The sequence below is a fragment of the Bemisia tabaci genome, chromosome 5 (genome assembly GCF_918797505.1).
Source record: "Bemisia tabaci chromosome 5, PGI_BMITA_v3".
NCBI lineage: Eukaryota > Metazoa > Arthropoda > Insecta > Hemiptera > Aleyrodidae > Bemisia > Bemisia tabaci.
In genome coordinates, this window is record NC_092797.1 from 24,275,653 (window position 1) to 24,302,534 (window position 26,882).

Sequence of the window (26,882 nt, forward strand, 5' to 3'; positions counted from 1 at the left end):
TATCTCCCTAACTCTTTGTTCTCGTTTTAATCGAGCGGTATTCAGTAGGATGCCCCATAATAGTCAAGCTGACTTTAGAATGAGGCGGAAAATCCTTGTATTGAGTATTCCTTTGATTTAAAAGTTGTGATGTTGCCATCCATAATTATTCATAGTCCTCGCGTTCTATGGGAGATGATCGATGTCCAATTTGTCGATTTTTATTTGAGAAGGTATAAGAAGCTACCGAGATGTTGAGCAATTTTAACTGGGACTGTAATTTATTAAAAATTGAGATGTGTCTGTCAGCTTACAGGTAATGAGTTGAGTCCACATTGAGTTTTTTAATTTGCCAATGATGAGAGGATTTGGAGAGGAATTTACTTTTTTTAGGACTAAACTGTACTGACGTTAAGGATTGAATTGTGCGTTTTCCCAATCCAACCAAGTGTTCATCAGCATGCACTATTGCACATCTACCTATGAGTTGAGCTCAAAATAATTTCCACAATTTTTTTTCTCATGAGAAAATGAGAGCGGAATGATGCAACGGTAGCTAGTATTTTTTACCATAGTCACTTAAACGTGTATCGTGTTTGTATGTAGGGAGGAATATCAGCAGCGACGAATGTTCTTAGCAAATCTATGAGATGAGTCAAAAGTCCCCTGCAAATATATGAGATGAGTCAAAAGTCCCCTGCAAATATATGAGATGAGTCAAAAGTTCCCTGCAAATATATGAGATGAGTCACAAGTTCCCTGCAAATATATGAGATGAGTCAAAAGTTCCCTGCAAATCTATGAGATGAGTCAAAAGTTCCCTGCAAATCTATGAAATGAGTCAAAAGTTCCCTACAAATATATGAGATGAGTCGAAAGTATTTTTACAAGCAGCTTTCTTTGCCTACTATTGAATTTCAAGGAGTACTTGTAACCTCAGCATGAATATGAATTCTGATTCACTATGTAAATTATAATATGAGCATGCCAATGTGTCAGTCAAAGGAAGGGGATGTTTACAATTTTTTTTTTTTTGTTATATAAGAGAAATTCCATGAGATTATAGGTGCATATAACGAACTGCATATTGACGAAATTCGCGATTCTCTGTCAAAACACATCCACATCTAAATTACGGGTACAATGAAACTTATTATTTTAATATTTTTTTCTTAGATGAGCGGAATTTGAGGAGAATTGAAGTTCATAATTGTAAGAAGAAAATTTTATAGTTTACGAGGTGGAATATTTATGAGTTGAGTCGGAAGAGCTTTTACCTCATCAGGTTTTCATAATTTAGTGACACAATTTTGGGCTTTGTTTCGTCATCGAGTTTATTCAGTAGAAGAAGTACAACCATTTACTTAACTTCATAACATGAAGTTTCATGAAGTTGGCATGAAACGCAGAAAAAGTAAAATCTCAATTTTGGAAATTTGACCAAAAAAAAAAAAAAAATTATAAGCCAAATTTCAAAGTTTTTTTTATCGAATTCTCGGATAATTGTTGTGAGTTGCCCCTATAAAATCGTTCAAATTTAGTGGAGAATGATATTCCATTTTGCATCTCTGTTCACCGGCAACTAAATTTACAATTTGAGTCCACATTACTGTTCACAGTTTTTCCCTTCCAATTAAACAAATTGGAGTGGCATTGTCAGTTGCTAAAAAATTGCTTTCCAGCAATAGTGTAAGAAATCTGCTTAAATTTTTCCTAACAGCCGCTTTCACAGCGGTTCAACCCCCAGTCAAACGTTAATCAAATTTTGATGCTCTACAACATCTTTTGGACGCCAAACGTCCAGATTTAATAGAGATAACATTGATCGGAAAACGTAACATGTGCGGTGAGACTATTGAACCTTCAGCGGATATTTTCTCGAATCACTTTCAGGAACTGAAATGATAGTAAACATGCTCAAGCTCTGCGTTTGTATGATTTGAAATGGGCACCAAACTAAGAAAAGCCTTCATTTTCATTATTATATTTCTGGAATGAATCCAGTCGAATTTTTAAACTATTTATCATTATAGCTACGCCATTTTTTTATTTTATTTTAGTATTGTGTATGACCTAAATATTTTGAAAACTAGTATGGGCAGAATTTAAATCAGTGCTGATGCAAGTGTATCTTTAACCAATATTTAATGTTATTTTAAATATTTTAATGGCCAAGTTTTTCTGTGAAGTCTCAGTGACATAGTGTTGTAAGTGCTTTCAGCTTGGCGTCGTGCAATTGGATAACCTGCTGCTGGTATGTACCGAAAAACTCTACTTTTTCGTTTCTCTCTCTTATTTATATATATATGAGTCGCTTTTATAGCGCTCTTTGGCGCTGTGCGACGCCTAATCGCCACAAAGCTCGGTCTTCCCACAGGTCATCAGGGAGTTGACAATCTCTTATCTCATTTAACACCCCCTGTCGCCAACCTCTCACTGGGCGTCCCCTACGTCTCCTCCCAGGAGGAACCCAATCAAGCATCTTTTTTGGCAGCCTCTCTTCCGTCATCCTATTGACATGACCATACCAAACAAGTTGTTTGGTCATGACGTCGAACACGATGTCATTTTCGACTTCCATTATCTGACGCACTCTATCATTACGGACCCGATCTCTCCTAGAAATTCCTGCTGACCTTCTCCAGAAATCCATCTCCGTTGCTCTTAGCATATCCTGTGTCCGTTTCTTCAGCTGCCAAACTTCACATCCGTATGTTAATATACTTTTGACTACAGCGTTGTATATCCTCCTCTTGTTATCTTTGGAAATCCGCTGATCCCAGAGGATTCCATTTAAAATCGCTATAGCCTTCCTTGCTAAGGCGTTCCTTTCCCTGATAGCTTGATCCGTCCTTCCATCCTGGGTCAACCGCACTCCCAAGTACTTAAAGTGCTCGCAGCCTTTGATCTGCTGCCCATCCTCCAACTCAATGCTTTGCTGATCACCGCCAAAAGTCATCTTCTCAGATTTGGATATGCTGACTTCCAGACCCCACTTCCGATACTCTTCTACTAGCTTGCGCATCATGTATTCCGCGTCATCTTGATCTTGAGCAACCACCACCTGGTCATCAGCAAAGCACAGAGTAAACAGAGTTTCGAGATCACCCAAGGGGACACCCATACCAGAGCATTTCTTTTTCCATTCTTTTAGCACGCACTCGAGATAAATTTTAAATAATGTTGGCGACAAACAACATCCCTGTTTTAAACCCTTAGTCACATAAAATCCCGCTGACAACCCCCCATGGCACTTAACTTTGGTAAAACTCCCTTTATAAAATCGCTTAACAGCGTCAATCAACCCCCCGTTAAAATTCGATTTTTCCAAGGCCTCCCAAAGTTTCACCAACGGCACGCTGTCATACGCCTTCTGGAGATCCACAAAAATTAAATGCAGTTCCTGAGCTACGGCCATTTTCTTCTCAATGACCTGGACAATAACAAAGAGGTGATCTATCGTAGACCTGCCAGCTCTAAAACCAGCCTGCTCCTATGCTTCGTGATCCTGCCATTCGTCCTCGATCTTCGCTTTCAGTATCTTCCCGTACACTTTGCTTATTGTCCCGGTCACTGAGAGCCCCCGGTAGTTGTTACAGTCGTCCTTCCTTCCCTTCTTTTTGTAGATGGCCTTGATCCAAGACTCCTTCCACTCCCTTGGTACCTCGTCACCCCTGATGCATTGTTGCATCAGTTTTCTGAGGCACTCAAAGAGCTTGGCAGTCCCGTACTTGACCAACTCGACAGGAATCCCACCAGGACCCGGTGCTTTGTCATTAATTAGCTCTTTAACCGCTTTAATTATGTCACAAGTGTGGATCTCCAAGTTGTTCATTCTTCCGTTGTCCGTGCTGTTGTCTCGAAACTCTGGGCGCCTTTCCGTCAAAAGATCTTTAAAATGATCCTCCAGTTTTTTAAGTGATATCGGAGATATCACTTGATAATCACGATGTCGCGCTTCATGTCTCTACGTAAACCTTTAATTAACTTCCAGCTCTCAGCACTTTTTCTCCCCCCTAGGTAGGTGTTAATTCTAGAACAGTTGCTTTCCCAAGCTTCATTCTTCTTCCGTGTTATGAGGCTCCTAACTTTAGACTGAGCTTTCCTGTAAGCAACTTTATCTTCAGTCTTTTTAGACGACAGAAATGTAAGGTGTTTTTGCCTCTTAAGATTTATCTCGTCTTCAATTTCTTCATCCCACCAGTAAGGATGCTGGTATTTATTACTGGTTTTGTGAACACCTAGGGCTTCTTTCGCTGCAGAGTGGATACAATCTTTGATGAACTGATACTGCTCTTCCGTGGTACCCGAGAGTCCATCCCCCAGCTTCTCATCTAAGCGTTTCCGATACAGAGCCTTGACACTAGGGTGCTCCAAACTTTCGATGTTATACCATACTTCATGTACTTCTCTCTCTTATTTATGATCTAATATTTATCTGCTTGTGAATGAATTGATTGTCGCAGCTGAAACGAACTCTCTATTATCGTTATAGCAGCAAATGATGTGTATCAGTGCAAAAACACGTAACTAATGTCATGTTGGCTCAAAATCGCGTCTATCGTAAATTCCGAAATAAGAAGGATATTTTTCGATTTAAATCTAAATATTTTCAAGATTTTCAAAATACTTAACTCGTGCGGCAATTCGTCGCTTGGCTGACAAAAGGGCGTAATTACAATTTGAGATGAGCCTTGGAAAGCATTGAGTTAAACGGACGAAAGGGCTCATCGCGTATTGCAGTTACGCCCTTATGTCCGGGTGAAGAATTGATACTTGCGATGCAACGCAACGGCCAACGACGAGCGTTTCACGGGTGAAAGAGAAGCCTTCATTCGTGCGAGATACCACAACATATGCAAGAGATTTCTCGTTGCATCCATCAACGGGGGAATTTGGGAATAGATCATCAATGATAATGCAAGAGAGACGGGGAAAAATAGGGAATTGACCTGTGAACAGGGCAAGGATAGACTGTTAAAACGTTTCTTTAATTTTTTTGTGCCTCCGGCATTTTACGCACAATGTTAATGAGGAATTACGTACTATGCTATTGCGCAATTTTTGCGATGTTCAGATGAATGTCGTGTCATTCATTACTGTTTGACGGGTGAAACTAGAGTAAGCAACTGTTCGAACTACGGAGTAGGTATGTAGCGACATGCAAAAATTTCAGGAAAATCTTAGGTTTCCGCCTTCTCAAAATTGCCGTTTCTGCTCGTGTCTATTAAAAAATCGCGTATTTTCCGCAACATTGAGGTGAAAATTGTGTGATCTTTAGTGATCTTCATGAATCACTGGAAAATTCTTGCACAGTCTGCGCGAAATGTAAATGTAGGTGAATTTGAATGATTTTATGATTTTATCGAACCGCTGGAATAATCGCGTATATTTCCGGCGATGTTTCGGTGATTGTTGCTTAAAATCTCATTTATATTTTTAGTATCTTTGCAAAAATCGCGCATTTTCCGCGGTACTGACTACTGAGATGGACAGCGTTTGATTCTGCAGGAGTTACCGAATCCACTGGAAATGCCGCGAATTGAGATGAAACTCGCGCAATGTATCGATTCTTCACATGCGGAAATCAGGCGAGCTACTATTCGAACTCCGTACATTGTAGACGGGTGGTATCACGCAAAATTGAAGGGAAAATTTAGGTTTTCAAATTACTGACTCAGGTGAACATTTTGCTCCCATCGACATCAAAATCGCGCATTTTTCGCTGTATCGATCAAAAAATTGTGGGTCTCGTGTGATCTTTCTGAACCGCTTGAAATGTGCATGTGTACCGCGATATTGAGGTGAATAAAGCTTAATTTTTAATTGTTTTACAAAACCGCTGGTAACATCACGTATTAGCCACAAAGTTGTGGTGATTATCGCGTAGTTTCTCATTTTTTCTTAAAACTTCCTGGAAAAATCGTGAAGCCGAGATGAATGCTGTATAATTTTTTCGGACGAAGCGAATACGCTGGAAAAATCGCGGACTTCTCGCGATGTTTCGATTGAACTTTCCTCGAAAATTTCGAAAAGTCGTGTAATATGTCCCATCTGCACATGCGAAAATGAAGCCAGCAATTATTCGAACTCTGGAGTAGGTACGTGGTACCACGCGAAATTGAAGGAAAATTTTAGGTTATCACCATCTTGAATTACGGATGTTAACTTTAACAAACATCGATGTAAAGATTACGTATTTTCCGCAATATCGAGGTGAAAAGTGTGTGTTCCTAATGTTCTCGCTCAGTTCTGAAAATTTGAGTGTATGCTGCCATTTTGAAATAGTAACGATTAATTTCTAATATTTTTGCGAAATTGCTAGAAAAGTCGCGCATAGTTATCGCAATATTGCGAGGGTTATACTATTTTTACATATTACTATTTTACATTATACTACCTATTTTAACCTACTTTTTTTGCATTATCTCCGGGAAAATCGCGCATTTCTCACGGCTTCGAGATTGAAAGCGCGTAAAAGCTTAGGATATAGTGCATACGCGAATGTAATTCCTCATGGTTTGTTCGAAATCGCAAGAAAAATCTTGCATTTCCGGCGATATCGAGATGAGAAGCGAGTATTCGTTTGGAATTTAATGCATCCGCTGGAAAAATTACGCATTTACCAGGATACCGAGATAAATTGCGCGTAATTTCTCAGTTTTGAACAAGTGAAAACCAAGGGAGCAACTACTCGAACTCCGGAGTAGGTATGTGGTATCACTCAAAATTGAAGGAAAATCATAGCTCTTTTATTTTCACGAATTATGGGCACGATAAATTCTATGCTCGCACCGGTATAAAACTCGCGATAAGTTGAAAATTGATAGTTCTCATTCAGTCGCTAGAAAATATGGATGTACCTATGCCGCGATATTGCGGTGGATACGAGTAATTTTTATTGATTTTTCAAAACCGATGGAGAAATTGCGTATTTGGCTCGATATTGCGGAGATTATCGCGTAATTAAAATTGTTTCTGCGAAATCGCGGGTAAAATCGTGCATTTTCGGCCATATCGAGATAAAAAGCGAGTAATCGTCTAGGAATTCAACGCATTCTCTGGAAAAATCATGGTTTTTCCGCGATACTGAGATGAATTGCACATTATTTTGATTTGATGAATCCGTCGGCGGAAATAACGCGTATTTCTCGCATTTTTGATATGAAACTCGGCTAACTTTTATATTCATCACACGTGGAAACGATGCGAGCAACTATTCGAACTCTGGAGTACGTATGTGGTATCACGCGAAATTGAAGGAGAATCTTATTGCTTCACCTATCTCAAGTAACTGACATTTATTAGTGTAATGCTGGCATCGATATTAAAATTACGCATCTCTGGCAATATCGAGATGAAAAGCGAGAAATCGTGTAGGGGATTCAATGCGTCTGCTGAAAAATTCACGCATATTCCGCGATAATGAGATGAACTGGACTTAAATTCTTCTGATGTAGTGAATCCGTCGAAAATAACGCGAATATCTCGCGATTTTGAGATGAATCTCGCGCAATTTCCCTCTCCTTATTCGAACTCCGGAGTAGGTATGTGGTATCACACGAAATAGAAGGATAATCATAGCACTTCTATCTCAAGTTATTGACGTTTATGAATGCGATGCTCGCATCAATATAAAAATCACGCATTTACGGCGATATCGAGATGAAAAGCGAGAAATCGTGTAGAGGATTTAATGCGTCTGCTGAAAAATTCACGCACATTCCGCGACAATGAGATTAACTTGGCTTAAATTCTTCTGATGTAGTGAATCCGTCGAAAATAACGCGAATATCTCGCGATTTTGAGATGAATCTCGCGCAATTTCCCTCTCCTTCACACGCAGAAACGATGCGAGCAACTATTCGAACTCCGGAGTAGGTATGTGGTATCACACGAAATTGAAGGATAATCATAGCACTTCTTTCTCAAGTTATTGACGTTTATGAATGTGATGCTCGCATCGAAAAAAAAATCGCGCATTTACGGCGATATCGAGATGAAAAGCGTGTAATCGTGTAGGGGATTTAATGCGTCTGCTGAAAAATTCACGCACCTTCCGCGACAATGAGATTAACTTGGCTTAAATTCTTCTGATGTAGTGAATCCGTCGAAAATAACGCGAATATATCGCGATTTTGGGATGAATCTAGCGCAATTTCCCTCTCCTTCACACGCAGAAACGATGCGAGCAACTATTCGAACTCCGGAGTAGGTATGTGGTATCACACGAAATTGAAGGATAATCATAGCACTTCTTTCTCAAGTTATTGACGTTTATGAATGTGATGCTCGCATCAATATAAAAATCGCGCATTTACGGCGATATCGAGATGAAAAGCGAGAAATCGTGTAGGGGATTCAATGCGTCTGTTGAAAGAATCACGCATATTCCTCGAGAATAAGATGAACTGGGCTTAAATTCTTCTGATGTAGTGAATCCGTCGAAAATAACGCGAATGTCTCGCGATTTTGAGATGAATCTCGCGCAATTTCCCTTTCCTTCACATGCGGAAACAGTGCGAGCCACTATTCGAACTTCGGAGTTGGTATGTGGTATCACACGAAATGGAAGGATAATCATAGTACTTCTTTATCACGTTATTGACGTTTATGAATGTGATGCTCGCATCGATTTAAAAATCGCGCATTCACGGCGATATCGAGATGAAAAGCGAGAAATCGTGTAGGGGACTCAATTCGTCTGCTGAAAAATTCACGCATATTCCGCGATAATGACATGAACTGGACTTAAATTCTTCTGATGTAGTGAATCCGTCGAAAATAGATTTTGAGATGAATCTCGCGCAATTTCCCTCTCCTTATTTGAACTCCGGAGTAGGTATGTGGTATCACACGAAATTGAAGGGTATTCATGGCACTTCTTTATCACTTTATTGACGTGTAATGTGATGCTCGGATCGATTGAAAAATCGCGCATTCACGGCGATATCGAGATGAAAAGCGAGAAATCGTGTAGGGGATTCAATGCGTCTGCTGAAAAATTCACGCATATTCCGCGATAATGAGATGAACTGGACTTAAATTCTTCTGATGTATTGAATCCGTCGATAATAACGCGAATATCTCGCGATTTTGAGATGAAACTAGCGCAATTTCCCTCTCCTTCACACGCAGAAACGATGCGAGCAACTATTCGAACTCCGGAGTAGGTATGTGGTATCACACGAAATTGAAGGCAGATCATATTTCTCTTTCTATCTCAAGTCCAAGAGAACATTTTTCTTGGGGGTTTCAAGAATTTTCCTTTGGTGCAAACTTGTTTAAAGTTGGGACCGAAGGCTCTGAGAAATGGACCGAATAGTATTTTCAAACTTGCCTAATAATAGGTATTTTATTGAGACACATGTGGCAACGATGTTACCCTTTTACGTTGATTTTCCTTAGCACGGCAGCCTAGTGGTGGAGGTCTGCGCACAGAAAACCCAGAATGCTCAAGAATTCTCTTTTTCCGCATATTTTAAAGTAGTGTAGATACGTAGTACATAAGAATTTCTTGAAGCAATATCAATCCACTTAAAGTAAGTTCAAAGTTGTACACTTATTTTGAGCTTCCATTTTAACGTGCTTCGCAGAGAAAACCAAGATGTCGTCCGACTAAATCCTTAACTACGCGATCTCTTTTTCCATTCTGCGATGCCTCTGCCGCGATTCATGGTTCAATGGTTCATGCAGCGTAGCCGATGATATTACTATACTGGCATGCACGGATCGTAAATGTTGGCAGAGGGGCGCGCGATCGAAAGAAACATCGTGGTCGCAGGGCTACACTGCCTTGCCATGGAAAAGCGGCGTATGAGCCTTTATTAGTTGCCAAATTTCCCATATGAAAATATTAATTTTAATGAAAGCTATGAGTATTTCTCCTTAAAGTTTTACGTACTTCCGTTCGAATTTCGAATGAAATGCTCTGAAAAATTGGAAGAAAAATGTCCAAAATTTTCCCCTACTCAAGAAAACTCTTTTCGTATTGAAGAAAATTTGGCAACGCCCATCCCATAGGCTCTTATGGTGTCTTCATTAGCACGGCAGTTTACTCGGACGCCTCTTAAGTCTTATACCTTGCTCGGCAATGCGTGTTTGAATGTGAGCTCGAAATACGCAACTTCGAACTCGTTTTTCGTGGTATGATATCATTTCCCAAAATATGGGTAAATTACTATGTATCAAGTATCATTTCTGCTTTTAAAAAATGCAATATAATCAAAAATTAATGAAAATGAACAAGCTCATCGTGTGTCAGTGTCATTTAATGCACCTCATCAGTGAAAATTCTCCTCCATTTCTTCTGTGTGCCTAACGTCTAGTAATAGTATTATAATGGTCGTTCCATCTTCTGTTTCAGGATTGACAGTCAGGAGCCTCTCATAAGGTACGTAGATTTCATCTTCTAGATTGACACAATCTCTGTTTACTCAACTGTACAATTTTCCATGTCAAATTTTAAATGGAATAATTTCAGGAGGATAAATTGGATCTTGAAATGATTTTCGTTTAAAATCTTTTCTCGTTATCATTATAAAAACAGGTTGTGAACTTTGAAGTAACTGATCATCAAATTCTCGACTGTTAGTTAGGTATTTCTTATTTTAAAACTAGGCCATCCATGCACACAAACTTATTTATCGCATTATGATGCCCACTGGCACTATATGACTCCTTACCGCCGGCTGATTATTGAAATTGATGAACAAAGATGACTTAGACAAACGGGTGGTTGCAATGGACTAGTGAGAAAGATAATAGACCAACTAACCTAACCCACAAGAGACCCTATTTAGTCAATCATTTTCTCCCTGCCTATCTCATTCTAATTGTCTATCAATTTCAATGATCAGCCCAGCCCGCTGGATCTAACACCAGCAAATAAATGGAGATTACCCTGAGCCTGAAGAAGGTACTTTTGACGTTTTGATTTTGCGAAAAACAGCAATAAGTAGCGGGCGCCGATAGAAAGTGGCGTTATCAGCAAAATCGTAGAGAGATAGAAGAAATAGGAAAAAAATAAAGAAGAGAGAGGATGAAGATATTTTATAAAAATGTGATAAAATAAGGAGTAGAAAAACAAGCAATACAATAAAATAAACTAAGGTAAAATAATATCAAATCTGACAAATTGAAATAAAGCTAGTAGGCTACGTCCCCTGACAGCTTCACGGTCCAACCCCCGAATGCGCCTCGGGCTTTAGGCGTTAAACGTAACGCATTTGCCGCAAAATAAGAACCACAGGCGCAGAGGTCGAAAATCCTAGATCACGCGATCCTAGAATCGACATTTTTGTGGAAAGTCCTCGATTTTTTTTCTTCTGAAAAGTTCAAAAATTGCGATTTTTGCTTCAAAGTTTGAAGTTGTGGAAGCTAGCCTACCCCAGTTTTATTGTCACTATTCACCCACTTTCGCATGCGAAGTTTACGATGCGCTGAAAAATCGGGTGGTTATCGATCAGCACGGACTTTTTTAAAATTACTGCTAAGTTGGACCGGGAAACGGGAAAATTATTTTCAGTTTGGTGGGACAGTTAGGGAATCAATTCACGAAATCCCCGTTGAAAAGTTTGTGAGTAGCATATCGACGGTGTAAGTCGGGCTATCACATAACTCGGTTTGCGACGTCGCAGACTTCCAGTCATACTTCATTTTTTAAAGGGAAAACTACTCAACGGCAATCCTTTAAAACTGCCGTGATTTTTCTTTTCTGTGCGAAGAAAATTCTACAAAAACTTCAAGGAATTATGACAATTTTTTCTCCTTTAAAAAAATAACGTAGAGACGGATATTTCCAGACACCGCAAACGAGATCTATTCTTTCTTCCCTGAGTAGCTGGAATATTCAGGGTTTTTCTCCTCTCTCTCTCTCTCTCTCTCTCTCCCCCTCCCTCCTCCTCACCCTCCCCCCCCTCTCTCTCTTGGTGTGAATTTAGACAGTGTTTGACTCTTGACTTATCACCGTCGATTAATGCATCACGGGCTGAGGAACCGAGTTGTCACGCCCAACAGTTTTCAGACGGACAACGTGTGGCTATTGAGAATATAAGGCGCCGAGTTAAACGCCCATGATACATTTGTTACATTGTCTAATAACGCCGCAACGCAAGGAAGGTGTCAACATCATGAATTAGGATTCTTACGTTGAGGGAATCTGGATGAATAATAACCTTCATCATCATAATCAGAATTTCCTCGCATTTCCCACAACACTTCTTCCTTTACTTTTAATATTTGACTCATTGGCAATTGAGGTTTCTTAGTCCATTTACTGGCACAGCCAGTCAAAATTGTTTGAGTTTCGCTTAAAATGTTCATAAATCTGTGAAATGTGATATTGCGTCATTATGAGTTGCGTCGTCGTTGCGTCAAACTTAAAATCGTCGTTTGCCTGATTAAAAGTGCCGCATGGGGAGCGGCTGGATCAGATGTCTTCGCGATAACAATATTAAAATGAGAAGAGAGGAAAAAATCGTAATTTTTTCAAAATATATTGCGTGAACTGTAAACGCTAATTCTTTACCTATTTATCAATTGATTTCGAACTTTTTGAAAAACGTCTTGGGTTTTTAATGAGGAAGTTCATGATTTGATGCAATAGTCAGCTCATTGTTTGGTTATCTGCGGTTAGCTCATTGTTCGGTAATCTGCTGCGGACTGAATGTGAGTCTTTAAACTTGGATGCCTTCGAATGCAGAACTGCAAGATCTGTTGCATCTTGTGTATTTGAAGGCGCTTTGAATGTCTCAAAACTCTCCCGCATACAATTATTGCCATAACGAAGGGCTGTTGGTCGGATGCACTAGCAAGCTGCTAGCACTATAGTTAGACGATAACGCAGCGGTGCGCTCATGAGCCAGTGAAGAACCAGTGGAACCAGCGAAACTGGAAAGTTCTTTTAGAATAAAACTGACCTGCACAACCTATGCTTAATAGATGGTGTTCCTCCGAGTATACCAATTGTGGGATTGAACTTTGTGATGCTTAGCTCTCCATAGTTTAATAAATACTCTATAGATAGATACTTTTGTATGCGTGTATCGCGTATGGCGATTTTTGACGCAACTCTTTGCGTCCGTTAGCATAATGATCATAAGGAGCAAGAAACCGTCATTTAGCTTTTAACTTAAAAAGTTTTAAGTAGCTGTTATGTAAAATGTTACAGTGATATTGTAAAACAAGAATGTTTCGTGTTTGTCCAAATGCCTTTTTCAAAAACTTTAATTTTTAATAGAAAGATCAAGCATTACCACGTATGTTGACTTTTTACAGACTAATCAAGCAGTGGCGTGGCCATTGTTATGCCGTTTAAACCTATGGAAAAGGATCGATAAACAGGCTGTTCGCAGGGTTGTCAGTCACAAGGTCTACAGACATAATGTCTACTGCAAAAATGTCTACTTTTTTTCGTCTACTACACAAATGTCTACAGTTAGTATGTCTACTATTAAAAAGTTTTTTTAAAAGAAAGTCTATTTACTACATGTCTACAGTTATAAATGTCTACATAATTAGATGTCCGGTGATGGATAATTTCCCGCAAAATTCTGAAAAATCATAACCTATAAATAATAAATCATAATTTTTCCTGCAAAATTGGCGACTTGGTAATACCTCATACGCGTTACTAAAATTCTGATTTTGCAATTACTGGCGGGCCACATTAGAATCAGACATCCGATTAAAAAATCGTACAGGAGGAATATGAGAAGACTTGAAGGAATTGTTGCTCGGTATACCTTCTACAAAGGAGATAATATGGTTGACAGATACTTGCATGTAATCGGGCATTGCCATAAGGTGTTCCCGGAAAATCGAAACGACCAAGACGACGAAAACCCAGACGACCCAGCTGCTTAAAGCTCTGAGGCAGGCTTTACGACATTTTAGGTAATTTCTTTTTTAAATTAATAATTCTTAATAATGTCTACACTATATCCGCAGTCTACACGTTTATAGTCACCGTACACGGTAGACTTTCAACAAATAGACTTTCTTTTTAATAAACTTCTTAATGGTAGACATACCAACTGCAGACATTTGTGTAGTAGACAATAAAAAGTAGACATTTTTGCAGTAGACATTATGTCTGTAGACCTTCTGACTGGAAATCGTTCGCAGCGAACACCTTAATAATCGATTCTTTAACATAGGTTTAAACTACATATCAATCGATGTATCGCAATTCACGCCACGCCACTGTAATCAAGAATAAACTCTCTCCAGAACTCATCACATACAACGATATCTGATCGGCCTTTCTTTAAAGGATATTTTTCAATCGAAATTCAGAACTTTTCAGGGTCACCGTTGAAAGATTAAGGTGCATGAAGTAGTTGATAGTAGCGATGAATAATGGTGGTTGAAATAAATACTCGGTTAAAGTTCTGCTACCTAGTTTAAAAAACTTAGTTCGGGTCCTTGCGAAATTTTGGGACTGTTGCGCTCTTGAGGAAGAGCACAATGGATTTTCCCTCTGTTAAGGTTCATCAATGTCAAAACACGGTGAATGCGAATGGTGATGGGTCGTGGTCGCAGGAGCTCACTCAGACACCTTCATGAATGCGTGTGTCTAATACTGAGAGGGTACTGTCGAAATCAGTTTTAGGAATGGACATACTCATGCTTGAAAGAACTATGTTGTGGGCAAATCTAATACACATAGTTCCTTGCAGCATGAACACATCCCAATGATGATAGTAGGAAGGCTCGGAAAAGGGAAGGGGAGGGCAGTCTATAAATTATCGAGACAAAGGGGATTTGTCCAACATCAAATGCAGTTGTTCCAACCGGGGAAAATGATACAACGAGGTTATCGGATTATTAAGGTGTGGATAATTTTAGAAACCCTTTCCTTAGCGTTATTTTTACTGCGAGGAAAGGGGTCCGAAGCATAATGTGTGAATTGTTATTTTAATAGCTCTGGGCCCCCTCCCTCCTCAGCATTACCCCTCCGCGTAGCGTCAGGACGGCGCTATTCTCCCCTCCATCATCAAATCATCAAGAACTCGTTCATTGTAGTAACATCTGCTTCGCCATAGCGCGACGCGAATCTCATATCGGTCCTTGGCCGTCGATCCTATACTGTCCCTTCAATCTGCGCACATTTACATGCTAATTTCTTGCCAAGTCCTTCGCAACCGCTGACGGTGTATTGCGGGTAATTGGCGGAGCAGCTATTCGGGGAACGCCTCTAAGACGGTTTTTGGCACGTTAAAAATTGAACAAGCGAAACGGTGCTATCTTTATGGGCTCAGCTGGAAACTCCCCGTCTGGAATGCTTTCCCTCTCGGTGTACGAGGGGTGGAAAGTCTCCGAATCGGACCTGCGTTTTATTATGGGTTTTAACTTCAATAAATAATACTTATTGTATTTCTCATCAGTAAATTTAAATTTATTTAAGTAATATTTCGCAAATTGTACACTATTAAACCCTCATGCAATGCCTCGATGGATGAGGTCATTTACCAATTGTATGGTTTTCCGATAAAATTTAACAAAGGCCCATGAAGTGCCATAATGCATGATGATATTTTTTGACTCGATAACCTTCGTCAAAGCTCCTAAACAAACCCTCACGAGTTGCGGTTGCTTCATTTTTTCTGAAATCCGTACAAATTTAAGTCAAATGATCCGACAGAAATTGAATTTTCCCACATGCACTCTAGGGAAAAGAATCGACAGTTAACTTTTTTAACTTTTTAACAAACCTAACTCGAAAATTGCAGCGATTTTGCAATTTGGCAACTCCGCTCTTCCTCCATTAAATCCATCCAAAAATATCGATTTCGGGGCCGCAAACTGCTTCACCGGGAATCGATTGTTTTACATGCATTTAAACGGAGGAAAAACAGGGTTTCCAACTTTCAAGAATCACCACTGCCTACCACTTTCGAAAGCACTTAACACTGAAAAAAAATTCTCGGCGTTTCACCAAGGTCCGTTGGTACCCTTACCATCTCACTTTTCCCCAATTATTGGTAATTTTACCTAGACAGACTGGTAAGCTTACCTAAAAACCGGTATTTTTACTGTTTTTTCAGGTAAGAATACCACTTTTATCGGTAATCAATTCCCGGTAACTTTCCCATTTTATCTCGGTAATTCTACCACAGTCGATAAAAAATATTGGCGTTTTTACCGGGGTCCAGTAAAATTACCGAGGAAGTCAATAAATTTACCGAAATTTCTCGGTAAAATTACCAATTCCATAAATGGTAATTTCACCAAGAAAAAACTGGGATCAAATGGACTGCATTTAGCAATTTGGACCTATGAATTCTGGCTCATCTGAAGAAACACTTATTTGCATAGGGAAACTAATGGTACATACGTTGTTTTTAAACCGGGCCGGAATGTATAGGTCCAAATCACAAAATGCAGTCCAAATAGAACCCTGAATTCGTGGTAATTTTACCCTTTTCTTAGTAAATACGTCGATATTTTTTTTTCAGTGAACGTCCCTCACATCCCGGTTACGCAATACATGAACGACCCCTCGCGCCTCGGTCGGTCGGCGCGTCGATTTATTCTGGAGTTATCTCCCCCGAGCTTCCCTCCATGCCGTATTTTAAAGGAGCAACCGAAATAATTAAACGATTCGAAAAAATAGTCTATAAATAACAGTAATTTGGTAGGTTAGAAATGAGCTGGGGACCCCGTTCGGCAGATAATACGGGGAGCGCGACGCGACGTGACTGCGAGACGGGCCCGGGGGGGGGGGGGGGGGGGAGGCATCAGGGAGGCTGATCGCTGTACCCTCCTTTCGGGCCGGTTCGCGGGGCTCCCGAGTTATCCCGAGGCCGGAGCCCCCCCCCCCCCCCCCCCCTTCCCCCGCGGGATCCCCTGAGCATGGCGCTCGCCAACCTGTGCGCAGCGCCGGTTCGGTGACTTGCCTTGCTCAGTTTCGTTTCGAAAACGGTCGAGGCGGGGTGTACGACTCTCGGCCACTTTGTTTACACTCGTGCTTTCATCATAACCTAAAATCGTACTAAGTGTGCGTGGATTCCTCATTGCTTCCATCTATTTGTATCGAGCGTTTTTCTCGCGGTGATATTGTTGTCACTGTTCGGTTCTTTTGCTCGGAGAAGCTACTGTGTTTTCCCCGTTGTTGTGCCGAACCGTTTACGTGCTTCGCTGTCTGGATTACTCGGTGTTTTCGCGAGTTGGATTACTTGTGATAGTGGTTTCGTGTGATTGCCGTCACCCCTGGTTTGGATTTAAATAGTTCTGTTTGAAGGATATTGCATTGTTGGATAACGAAGCAGCCTTCTAAAACAGGTATATTTCAGTTGAAATATGATTCTCATTCGGTGATCTCTGATGCACATTTTGTAGATTTGATTGGTTGTTTACGTTTGGTGCCTTCAGTCTCCTTTTCTTCTAAACTGCCGCCTAACCTACTCTAACCTTTGAAACTTGGAAAAATCCGAAAACTTCGTATTCTAGTCATAGCTTTTTAATCATTAGTATACTTTCCACGCTCTGCACCCAACACTAACAACAGGACTACCGAGAGGGCTTGCAAACGGGTAGAAAATTTCGTGTATGCTCTCCCATCATTTGTACTCACTCGTTGTCTAGCAGTAATTCGAAAATTCTGTTCTTTTGAGCTAGGTACCATCTACATGTTATCGCCAATCTTCCTAAATTTTGTACGATAAATCAAAACTAACCTCTTCTCGTACACGTGTGCAGCTCTTATTTATCTATTTTATTTTTTATTTATTTATTTTTTTTTTGAAGCAGCTTCAGCGGACGAAACTTTGATTTCGACTTACCGTTTTGTGGTCAGAAGTGAAAGCTGCCGTTTGTGTTATGCTACGGCCAAAATAGGATGCCAGTTCGTTGTAGGAAGGGGATGAAAAATCAGTTCAAACTTTCAACAAAGCGCCTTTAAAATGGCAAGCACACCTCTGATAAAGGTGTTCTTATGTTACATTTGATTAAAATTGGAAGTAAAACCCAAACTAACCCAAATTTTTTGTTTATTTTAGTACAATTTGCAGTGAATTTAGCGCAGAAAACAATGAAGATAGGGAAACCTCACAGTCAACCGGAGGCTTCCTGTGTTATTTTGTGTTTCACTTACCTCCCGTATTAACTAGACTTTGGCGTTTAGTTTTCTCGTTTTGATATAAGTGAAAATCGCACTAAAAGATAATCAGTTTTCAGGAAAGAAAATTCCACCCACAGAGCACTTCACTGTTCTTCCAAGTCGGTATTTTTGTTAAAAATTTTGGGAATGACACTCGCGTAGAATGAAAAGCACGGTTTGAAAAGTCACTAAGTCATCTTAGGAAGTTCTAAGAAGAGGTATGCTTTTGTAAAAATAATGATCTGGAAGGTACATGATTTAGAAAATTTTAAGACTCTAGTCTTGAAGAACAGCACCGGGGCTTCATCCTTCATCAGCTCCAAAAGTTGTGTAAAGCACAAGGACCTGAACTCTGACAAATTTAATTTTGTGTTAGGTATTTATCATTTTTTCCTTTGAAGAGCTATTTTTCATGCCAAAATCATTAGCTCTTACCTACGCTACCTTAGCTTCTTAGCCTTATCTCCGCGATTTTCCCTTGTTTCTCATTTGTTCTCACCTACGTAGTATTAAAATACGTCTCATTCTATCTTAATGTCTTGGGGGAAGATTGATAGAAAAATAGACAGTGCATTGAGTCAGGGCATTTCTTTTTTTTTTTAAAAAAAACGGACCCTTCGACTTTCAACGTATATATTAATAGCCAGTAACGAATAAAGTATCTGGCACAACTGAAAAAAATTTGAGCCGTTCAGGTGAATTTTTGCGATCAAATATGACAGGCAATACCGACGGGTGTAAACTCAGAACAGAATCCCCTCCAAAGACAGTTTTGATTTGCCTGTACCATTGGTAGCAGTTCGTATCAAATTCCTATTTTCCTACCCAGCTAGATCAGGAAAAAAAGGAAAAAACGGGGAACAGCTATCCGTTTTCGACTCTTGGTCACAAAGTTCATAATGCTAGATTTCGCTTAAGTGTATGATAATCAATCGCGACGCGTCGAAGGTTTCGTGTCACTTTAAGAAGAGTCATCTCTTAAATGTCTTTTTTGTCGCTGCGATTTTTTTTTTTTTTTTTTTGGGAGGTGGCGATGGTCATTGATAGGATAGACAAATTATAATGAAGCACCAACATTCGTCCTTTCCCTCCTTTCGTGGAAAAAATATTTCATCTTAGTCTTGAAAAAATCTTACGTGAAAAAAATCACCGAAAAAAATTTTATTGCATGCATGTACACCACATCGATGGCGAAACTTCCAAACCACGTATCTATCACGCAGTTATTACGATGTTCCATACTTCCTGTCATGTACGGTATTTTTTTAATGGGAAACGCCATGCAGTTCTGTACAACTTCCGTGATATTTTTTCTCTGTGCGAAAAGAAATTCTGTAGAAACGTCAAGGAATGTTGTTAGTTTGTTCCTCTTCGAAAATAGTAACATGGGAGCGGAGATTTTGGAACACCGTGGTTTGGGAGTCGTACTTCAGTGGAAAAAAAAATTTCTGTGTATTTACTAAGAAAAGGGTAAAATTACCAAGAATTCAGGGTTCTATTTGATCTCAGTTTTTTCTTGGTAAAATTATCATTTATGGAATTGGTAATCTTACCAAGAAATCTCGGTAAATTTATTGACTTCCTCGGTAATTTTACTGGACCCCGGTAAAAACGCCAATATTTTTTATCGACTGTGGTAGAATTACCGAGATAAAATGGCAAAGTTACCGGGAATTGATTACCAATAAAAGTGGTATTCTTACCTGAAAATAATAGTAAAAATACCGGTTTTTAGATTAGCTTACCAGTCAGTCTGTCTTGGTAAAATTACCAATAATTGGTAAAAAAAGTGAAATGGTAAAGGTACCAACGGACCTTGGTAAAAACGCCGAGAATTGTTTTTCTGTGCGTGGTTTGGGAGTCGTACTGTGGTTTGCGAGGTACACCGTCGACATGCAACCAGCAACACACATGCATATTCTCTTTCCATAAAATTTTCTTAATTTTAATACAATCTTGACGGTAGGTAGCCAGAAAAAAATTCTAGAATTTTTCTAACAACCCGATGACTATCAATCAGCGAATTACGGTCCCGCCCCTCCTCTCACCCTCCATAACTCAACAAACTGAGAGACTCGTTCAAGTTAAACCGACGATGACGTCGAAAATGACCGGGAACATCAGCCTCGTCTCGCGAAGAGCCGAAAAAAAGTTGTTGAAGCTTCGAATTCCCATCATTCAAAAAATTTATCCATCGTAACAAGACTTGGGCGGAGCTCAGCGTTTTCCTTCAGAATGGTTGATGCTGAAGGTGTTGAGTTCCGACGAGAGAGGTGGCAGCGCATTAATGAAGCCATGACCATTTATCTTTCTCTCATTTCTTCGCTGAAATATTTTCGGCTCCGCTCTGTCTCCATGAAACGGCTCGTGCTCCCATTCTCCTTCCCGCACTGCCGTGCTAAGGAAAAACGCCGTATGAACCTTCAGGCGTTGCCAAATTTCCTTTGATAAATCACGAATTTCCCGGTAAACTTGTGAATATTTTCCTTCCAATTTTTCAGAGAATTTTGTTCGCAATTTCACCCGAAGTCCCTGAAAATTTCAAGGAGAAATATTAGTATTTTTTCTCAAAAATAAACATTTTATCGAAGGAAATTTGGCAACTCTCGAATGTTCATACGGCGTTTTTCCCTAGCACGGCTGCGCAGGTCCCTCTCCATCCTTGTCGGGTTTGAGGGAGTCATCATCGGTTTCGATGATCTCTTTTGATGGGACACGCAAAATCCGTGTTTCCGAATCTAGGAAGTGACGGGGTGGCACCCAGAGATTGGAATCCGAGCATACGTTGAATATGATGGATCGTATTCGATACACCAAACAGGCGTTCACTGAAAAAAAACTTCGGTCGTGGAAGCCGTACTTACGGGCTATACAGACATACCGTCCGCGTTCTGGGCTCAGAAGCCGAAAGTCCCGAGCGTCGCACCCGGAGCAATCGAAGCTACGGCTCCAGCACCCGGAAATTTCGGCATCTAAGTCCGGAACGGACGGTATGTCTGAATAGCCCGTAGGTTTTTTTTTCAGTGTTCTGTCGCTGAGATTGTATCGATATCGATTGATTCAACAACACAACATGTAGGTAAACACACTGAAAAAAGTTCTCGGCGTTTTTACCACGGTCCGTTGGTACCTTTACCATCTCACTTGTTTTACCAATTATTGGTAATTTTATCAAGACAGACTGGTAAACTTACCTAAAAACCGGTATTTTTACTGTTTTTTTCAGGTATGAATACCACTTTTATTGGTAATCAATTCCCGGTAACTTTGCCATCTTATCTCGGTAATTCTACCACAGTCGATAAAAAATATTGGCGTTTTTACCAAGGTCCAGTAAAATTACCGAGAAAGTCAAAAATTTTACCGAGATTTCTCGGTAAAATTACCAATTCCATAAATGATAATTTTACCAAGAAAAAACTGAGATCAAATAGAACCCGGAATTCTTGGTAACTTTACCCTTTTCTTAGTAAAAACACCGAGATTTTATTTTCAGGGCGAGTCCCCATCCTTGCGTCGTCGTAGGTGTCTGGACTCACTAAGGGTCGTCGCAACTATTTTGCATGTCTGGCTTTTCATGAGCCGGGGACCGGCGAATAAACGAGTTTCACTGTATTTGACTAACCTGTTGATTTTTCGTTTTTTGTTTCAGGCGGACGCGAACGGTGTTAGATCGTGATTGCGCGATGTATCTGGAGCACCCAGACGCAGATCGGAGCGCGGGTCGCCCTCCGCGAGACCCATCTCTCTTTTCCGAGCCCCCCTTTTAACGATTCCGCGTGAATTTATGTGTGCGTCCAAGTTAAAATGCTGCACAATGGGGCCGGGCCCAGTGCTGTCGGTGGTTTTTAAACACAGGTGTCGTGCGCTTAATTGTTTTTCGCAAATCGGTCTTGTTCAGTGAATCGCGTCGAAGGATTAAAAGCCGTGCCGTGCGTGGTTATTATTGTTAGTGCAGTGATCGTTTCATCATGTCCTTTGGAGTACATCGAGCTGCGATGCCCTGTAATTGGTTTATCTTGTCCCTCTTCGTCCTTCATCACACCGTCGTCTATGTTCATGGTGAGTCCCGACTGTTTATACCTTTTTTTCTCACTCCTTCAATGTTGCCAATTCCAAGAATAGTCGGATTGCATTTTGCAAAAAGGAACCAAGAGAGCCATGTCGCTAAGATGTGCAATTTTTCCCCCCTCCCAAATGTAAACTGATCATCTGAACAAGTTTTACAGTAAAACCTGGCGAAGTCGAACTACGGTCAAGGCGAAATGGCGCTTAAGGTGATTCGATGGACTCTATATTTTTTGTCAGATAAACCGCAACGATTGGTTCCATTTTTTCAGTCATTCGTCACTTTTTCGAATTTTGAGATCGCAATTCTATTGTCAGGATACTAAAGAATTCACTTACTAATTTTGACAAACAAATTCAAAGCAATAAAGGCGATGTTTTTTTAGAGGAAAAATTTCGCATTTGAGAGCAGTTTAGATAAGTATCAGTATCGCATGCTTTGCTTTTCCTCTAAAAAAAACCCGCGCCTTTATTACGTTGAATTTGTTTGACAAAATTGGTAGGTACGTCAATTCTTTAGTCTCCTGACAACAGAATTAAGATCTCAAAATTCGAGAAAAATGACGAGTAGCTGAAAAAAATGGAACCAATCTATGCTAAGTATATATCGCATGTCGTTTTGACACAAAATATGGCGTCCATCGAATCACCTTAAGTAGAATTTTTTTTCCGTCTAACAATCCAATATTTAACGTCTTATGAATGGCCCCCAAGTATGTAATCGAAAACTTTATTATAGTCCTTGAACGGTCCTGAATACCCCTCATATTGATTTTATTAATTAGGAGCCCTTGAAAAGTCTTCAAAATGCCTTGATTTTTATTTAAAAAAACTGTCATGATCCCTACGAATAGAACCACGGCAAATGTCCGTAAGTTTTCGCTTTCATTTGCCTATTTTTTGTGAGAAATGCATTTTGAAATTAAGTTTGCCTGCTTCTTAGAATCAAACATAATTTTTAAACTAAACACCGCCGTTAAAGTCGACATAATTTGAAACTCAGTTTTATTCATCATTTTTATTTTCAATTACCACGCACCCACTTAGAGATAAAAGAATAAAACACTCCAAAATAATTTGGTTTCCTGAATATTAAAACAAAAGTTGGCAACTCTTTACATGTAGTTCATCACTCTTTCTATTAGCCTCGCTGTCCATCGAGTTAGTTTCACAGGTGTAATATAAATGTGAGCATCGATTTTGCTCGTGAATACCTGTGCTCGATAATGTGCGAACCACTCAGCGTTAATGTTCGAAATTTATTTTTGGAATCGAGTCAAGTGTCGATTGCCATCTCTTCTATCGTTGATTTTAATCGAGTCAACTGTAAATGGGTGATTGGGGTTTGAATTGGCAGTTTTAGATTTGGTCCGATGAATAGCTTACTTTATTGGTTGCATGCGGTACAGATATTTACTTAACTCATTGACAAAGCAGTCGAGAATCAGACATGAATATACCCTAGTAAAAATAAAATGCCCTTAGTGCGTTCGGAGTGCACTCCGAGTGCACTCCGAACGCACTAAGTGTGTAGTGTGAGAGTGGGTGCGCTTCGAGTGCACTCGGGGTGCACTCGAGGTGCGTCCTAGGTGCGTCCGTAGGTGCCTCTGGAGTGTGTCCGAATCCACCGACGGGTCGAGGATACCTTTCCATTGTATCCGCGCCGGGTTTTTACCTGGCGGCGTGACCCTTGATGATCTACTGGTGGCGAATAATTTGCGAACCAATTTTTTTAATATTTGAAAATTGTCCGTTTATTTCGACGGATTCGGATTCAGCTTGCAATCCTGATGAAAAATATGTATACTTTTGAGTAGATATATTGGTAAGTTCGCGATCCAGAAATAAAAAAAATGCAATGAGAAGCATTTTAGAAGCGCGGAAGAAATTCGCGAGTTTTGTAATTCAATAACTTATAGTTATACTTACTTTTAACTATACATATTTTTCATCAGGATTGCAAGCTGAAACTGAATCCGTCGAAATAAAAGGAAAATTTACAAACGTTAAAAAAATTGGTCCGCAAATTTTGGGCTCCCAATAGACTTGAGGACCGTTGACAGGTAAAGACTCGGCATCGACACAATGAGGAGAATGCCACGGTGAGCCAGGCCTGGATCCAGGAGCTCCTCGCCGAGATTTAGACGTTGATTCTATGTTTGCCCAAAAATGTTCTAATTTTTACGGCGTCTAATTTGACTGCCCAGACTTATACATGTATTTTCGGCTTCGAATGAAATGTAATGGCTCTCTTGTTAAAACTTTCAAATTTCACGCCGAACTCAATGATCGCATCGATAATTACCGAATGCGACTCTTTAGTGAAGCATTTGCGTTGTTTTCGTTTGACGTGGGAACTTTCCCGCTTATCAAGTCACCACAGCATTGATTTTACGATAGAAATGTGCAACATGAGAATCCTCAACATTTTCCGTTTTTTTACGTTACTGTTATTATTTAGTGAAAATCGGTTCAATTGATCGAATCTACTGAAGAAAAAGTTAAATCAATTTCATAACTTATCCAAAAGATGCACCTGTTGGCCGATGGTGCGCTTTATGAAGCACTTAACACGTTAGCCATATATTTTGCATGGGGTGGGGTGATTTCCAAATAATAACGCAGAATTATGTTTCTTTGGAGAAATTTTCCTTCAAGGAGGAGGGGAGTGCAGACTGCAGACCCTCTGGACCAGGCCTCTTTCACGTCACGTCACTAAGCAAAAAAAATAAAAATGACCCAATCCGAGGGAAGTTTCCTTCGTTGAGAGTACTCTCTCTTCTATTCTCCTCTTATTACGATTGTGCTCACTGCCTCCTCGACGAATGTTGATGAGCTAGGCTAAAATTTTTTCGGATCAACCTCTCACAGCCAATTTTTCGATTTTCAAGGGTAGCACAAGCGGGAACGGTTCTTGTAGACACCCGTGCGGTAATTTCAAAAAAATGGTGAAAATATTATTTTGTGCTACTGGGTAGTGCCTTTGGATTTTACGCTGTCCGAGGAGCGGCGCTGCGCTTTGGACAGGAACGGTGCCCGACCCGCCTTTGTTTATGTAACCATGAGTCGAGCGACCGGCGACGACGTGACGGGGCTGCTGGTGCGAAGGCGCGTCGCGGATCGCGGAGAGGGTTGGGCCAAACACGGCGGCTTTCTCAGTCTCACAGTGTTCGGTTTCGAGGTCCAGGGGAAAACCCTCGCGGCGACGACGCGGCAAGCGCAAGCCGCCTGCCTGAGAAAATCCAACCCTCTGGTCAGTGGCCGGCGACGGCGGCAATTCTACCCTTGACTTGGCGGCTCTGCGGCGGCAGGTCTACCTTTGGTTCGGACCTGAGGCCGCAGCCCTTCTCGGCTCGCCCAGTGTTGAAAAGACCGGAAAAACGGGCGTTTTTGACTCGGGCGAAATTTTGCTCTGCGAGTGAGAAGGCCCATATTCGCACGATGGAATGGGACGTTTTGGCTCACGACAGTTTCAGCGAAGATAGCAGAGTCGAGATAAAAATTCAAACTTATTCGAGCTCATATCGCTTCTTGGTTGAAAAACAATGGTCGGTAGAAGCTTTTAAATTTTATTAAGGAATTTAAGTTATAAAATATAATACCATGAATTTCGAACTTATTGAGAGCAACAGGGGGAACTCTATGATCGTGTATTAAGAAAGGGAGGGCCCTCAAGTCTGGTCTAACATAGCGTTGCGTCGTAGACATATGTAAAGCAACGATTTCCGCCAACTCAGGAAAAATAATCTCGACATTACAGAGCAAAGCACAGCACGAAGAAAACAGCATAAAAGGGCGCGAGCCGCAAAGGGTCGTTTTTTTAGCACCACGCTTCAAAAAAGGGTTGGGAATGGCAACAGCCGTGAGCAAGCTTGAGATAAGGCTGGAAACAAATCAAAGGCGTCTTGAGAGGTTTTCCGATTTAAAGCTACCAAGGAAGGCAACTAGGTATTTAATTTACGGATATATAATTAACTAGACAGTTGTAATTTTTTTAATCCTTCGCACTGTCACGTCGACTTTAGCAATGTTACAGAAAAAGGAAAGCTGGCCACAGAAAGGGAGGAGGAGACCAAATGTCAATTTCGTTGTTTTTAGAAACATTTTAGTGTAAAAATCAAAATTTACACAGCTTAAAAGTTTAGAAAAGTGTTGGAGTTTTTGGTATGACATACATCTTGGCTTCTGTAGTAAAAAATGCCGCGACTCTAGCCGAATGCACCGAAAGTATAGTAAGTTTTTCCAGATGTTTGAATATCTTTACCATTCAGTATCACTGTATGAAAAATCAAGTAGACTCATGATAGAATTGACCGTACTTCTGGTAAAATTTGCCGTAATTTTTTTTTGTACCTCGAAAGGAACGGTCCAAAATCTTGTGAAAAACATTGTTTCATTATTTTTTAGCAGAAAACTGATCATAATACTGTCTTTGAATTCTTGGGTAGTGTTTTTGAATGAGAGGAGAAAATTTGCAGAAACTGTCAAATAAATTTAGTTGGTCCCTTTTCCCATATAAAATGAAACGCGAGAAGAGATTTACAAAGTCGCGGTCGGAGGTACGTAATTTTTTAACTTAAACCATCGGAATAATTCTTCTCACTAAATCTTGCTCTCAATTTTTCGGATAGCCTCTTTTATAAAAACAGGAAGTTAACAGTAAAAATCAATACACCAAATTCCTGTTCTTTTCATAATATAGGGCACAATTTGGCACTCAACGGTCAATCAT

At 40.2% G+C, this 26,882-nt stretch overlaps 1 protein-coding gene across 5 annotated transcripts in view; it reads left to right on the forward strand.

Moving 5' to 3' along the window:
• The window catches only part of robo1 (roundabout 1), a 524,355-nt gene that overhangs the window by 21,291 nt on the left and 476,182 nt on the right, over positions 1-26,882 (forward strand). Inside the window, exons 2-4 of one of the 5 annotated variants that reach the window (XM_072300450.1) lie at positions 2,156-2,233; positions 10,346-10,372; positions 21,735-22,144. In XM_072300450.1, the coding sequence (XP_072156551.1) occupies positions 22,054-22,144 (91 nt within the window). In that variant the 5' untranslated portion in view covers positions 2,156-2,233; positions 10,346-10,372; positions 21,735-22,053. Of the gene's footprint in view, positions 1-2,155; positions 2,234-10,345; positions 10,373-16,893; positions 17,266-21,734; positions 22,145-26,882 lie in introns of those variants that run through there. The other 4 variants (XM_019050901.2, XM_072300451.1, XM_072300452.1 and 1 more) reach the window with 4 other exon arrangements.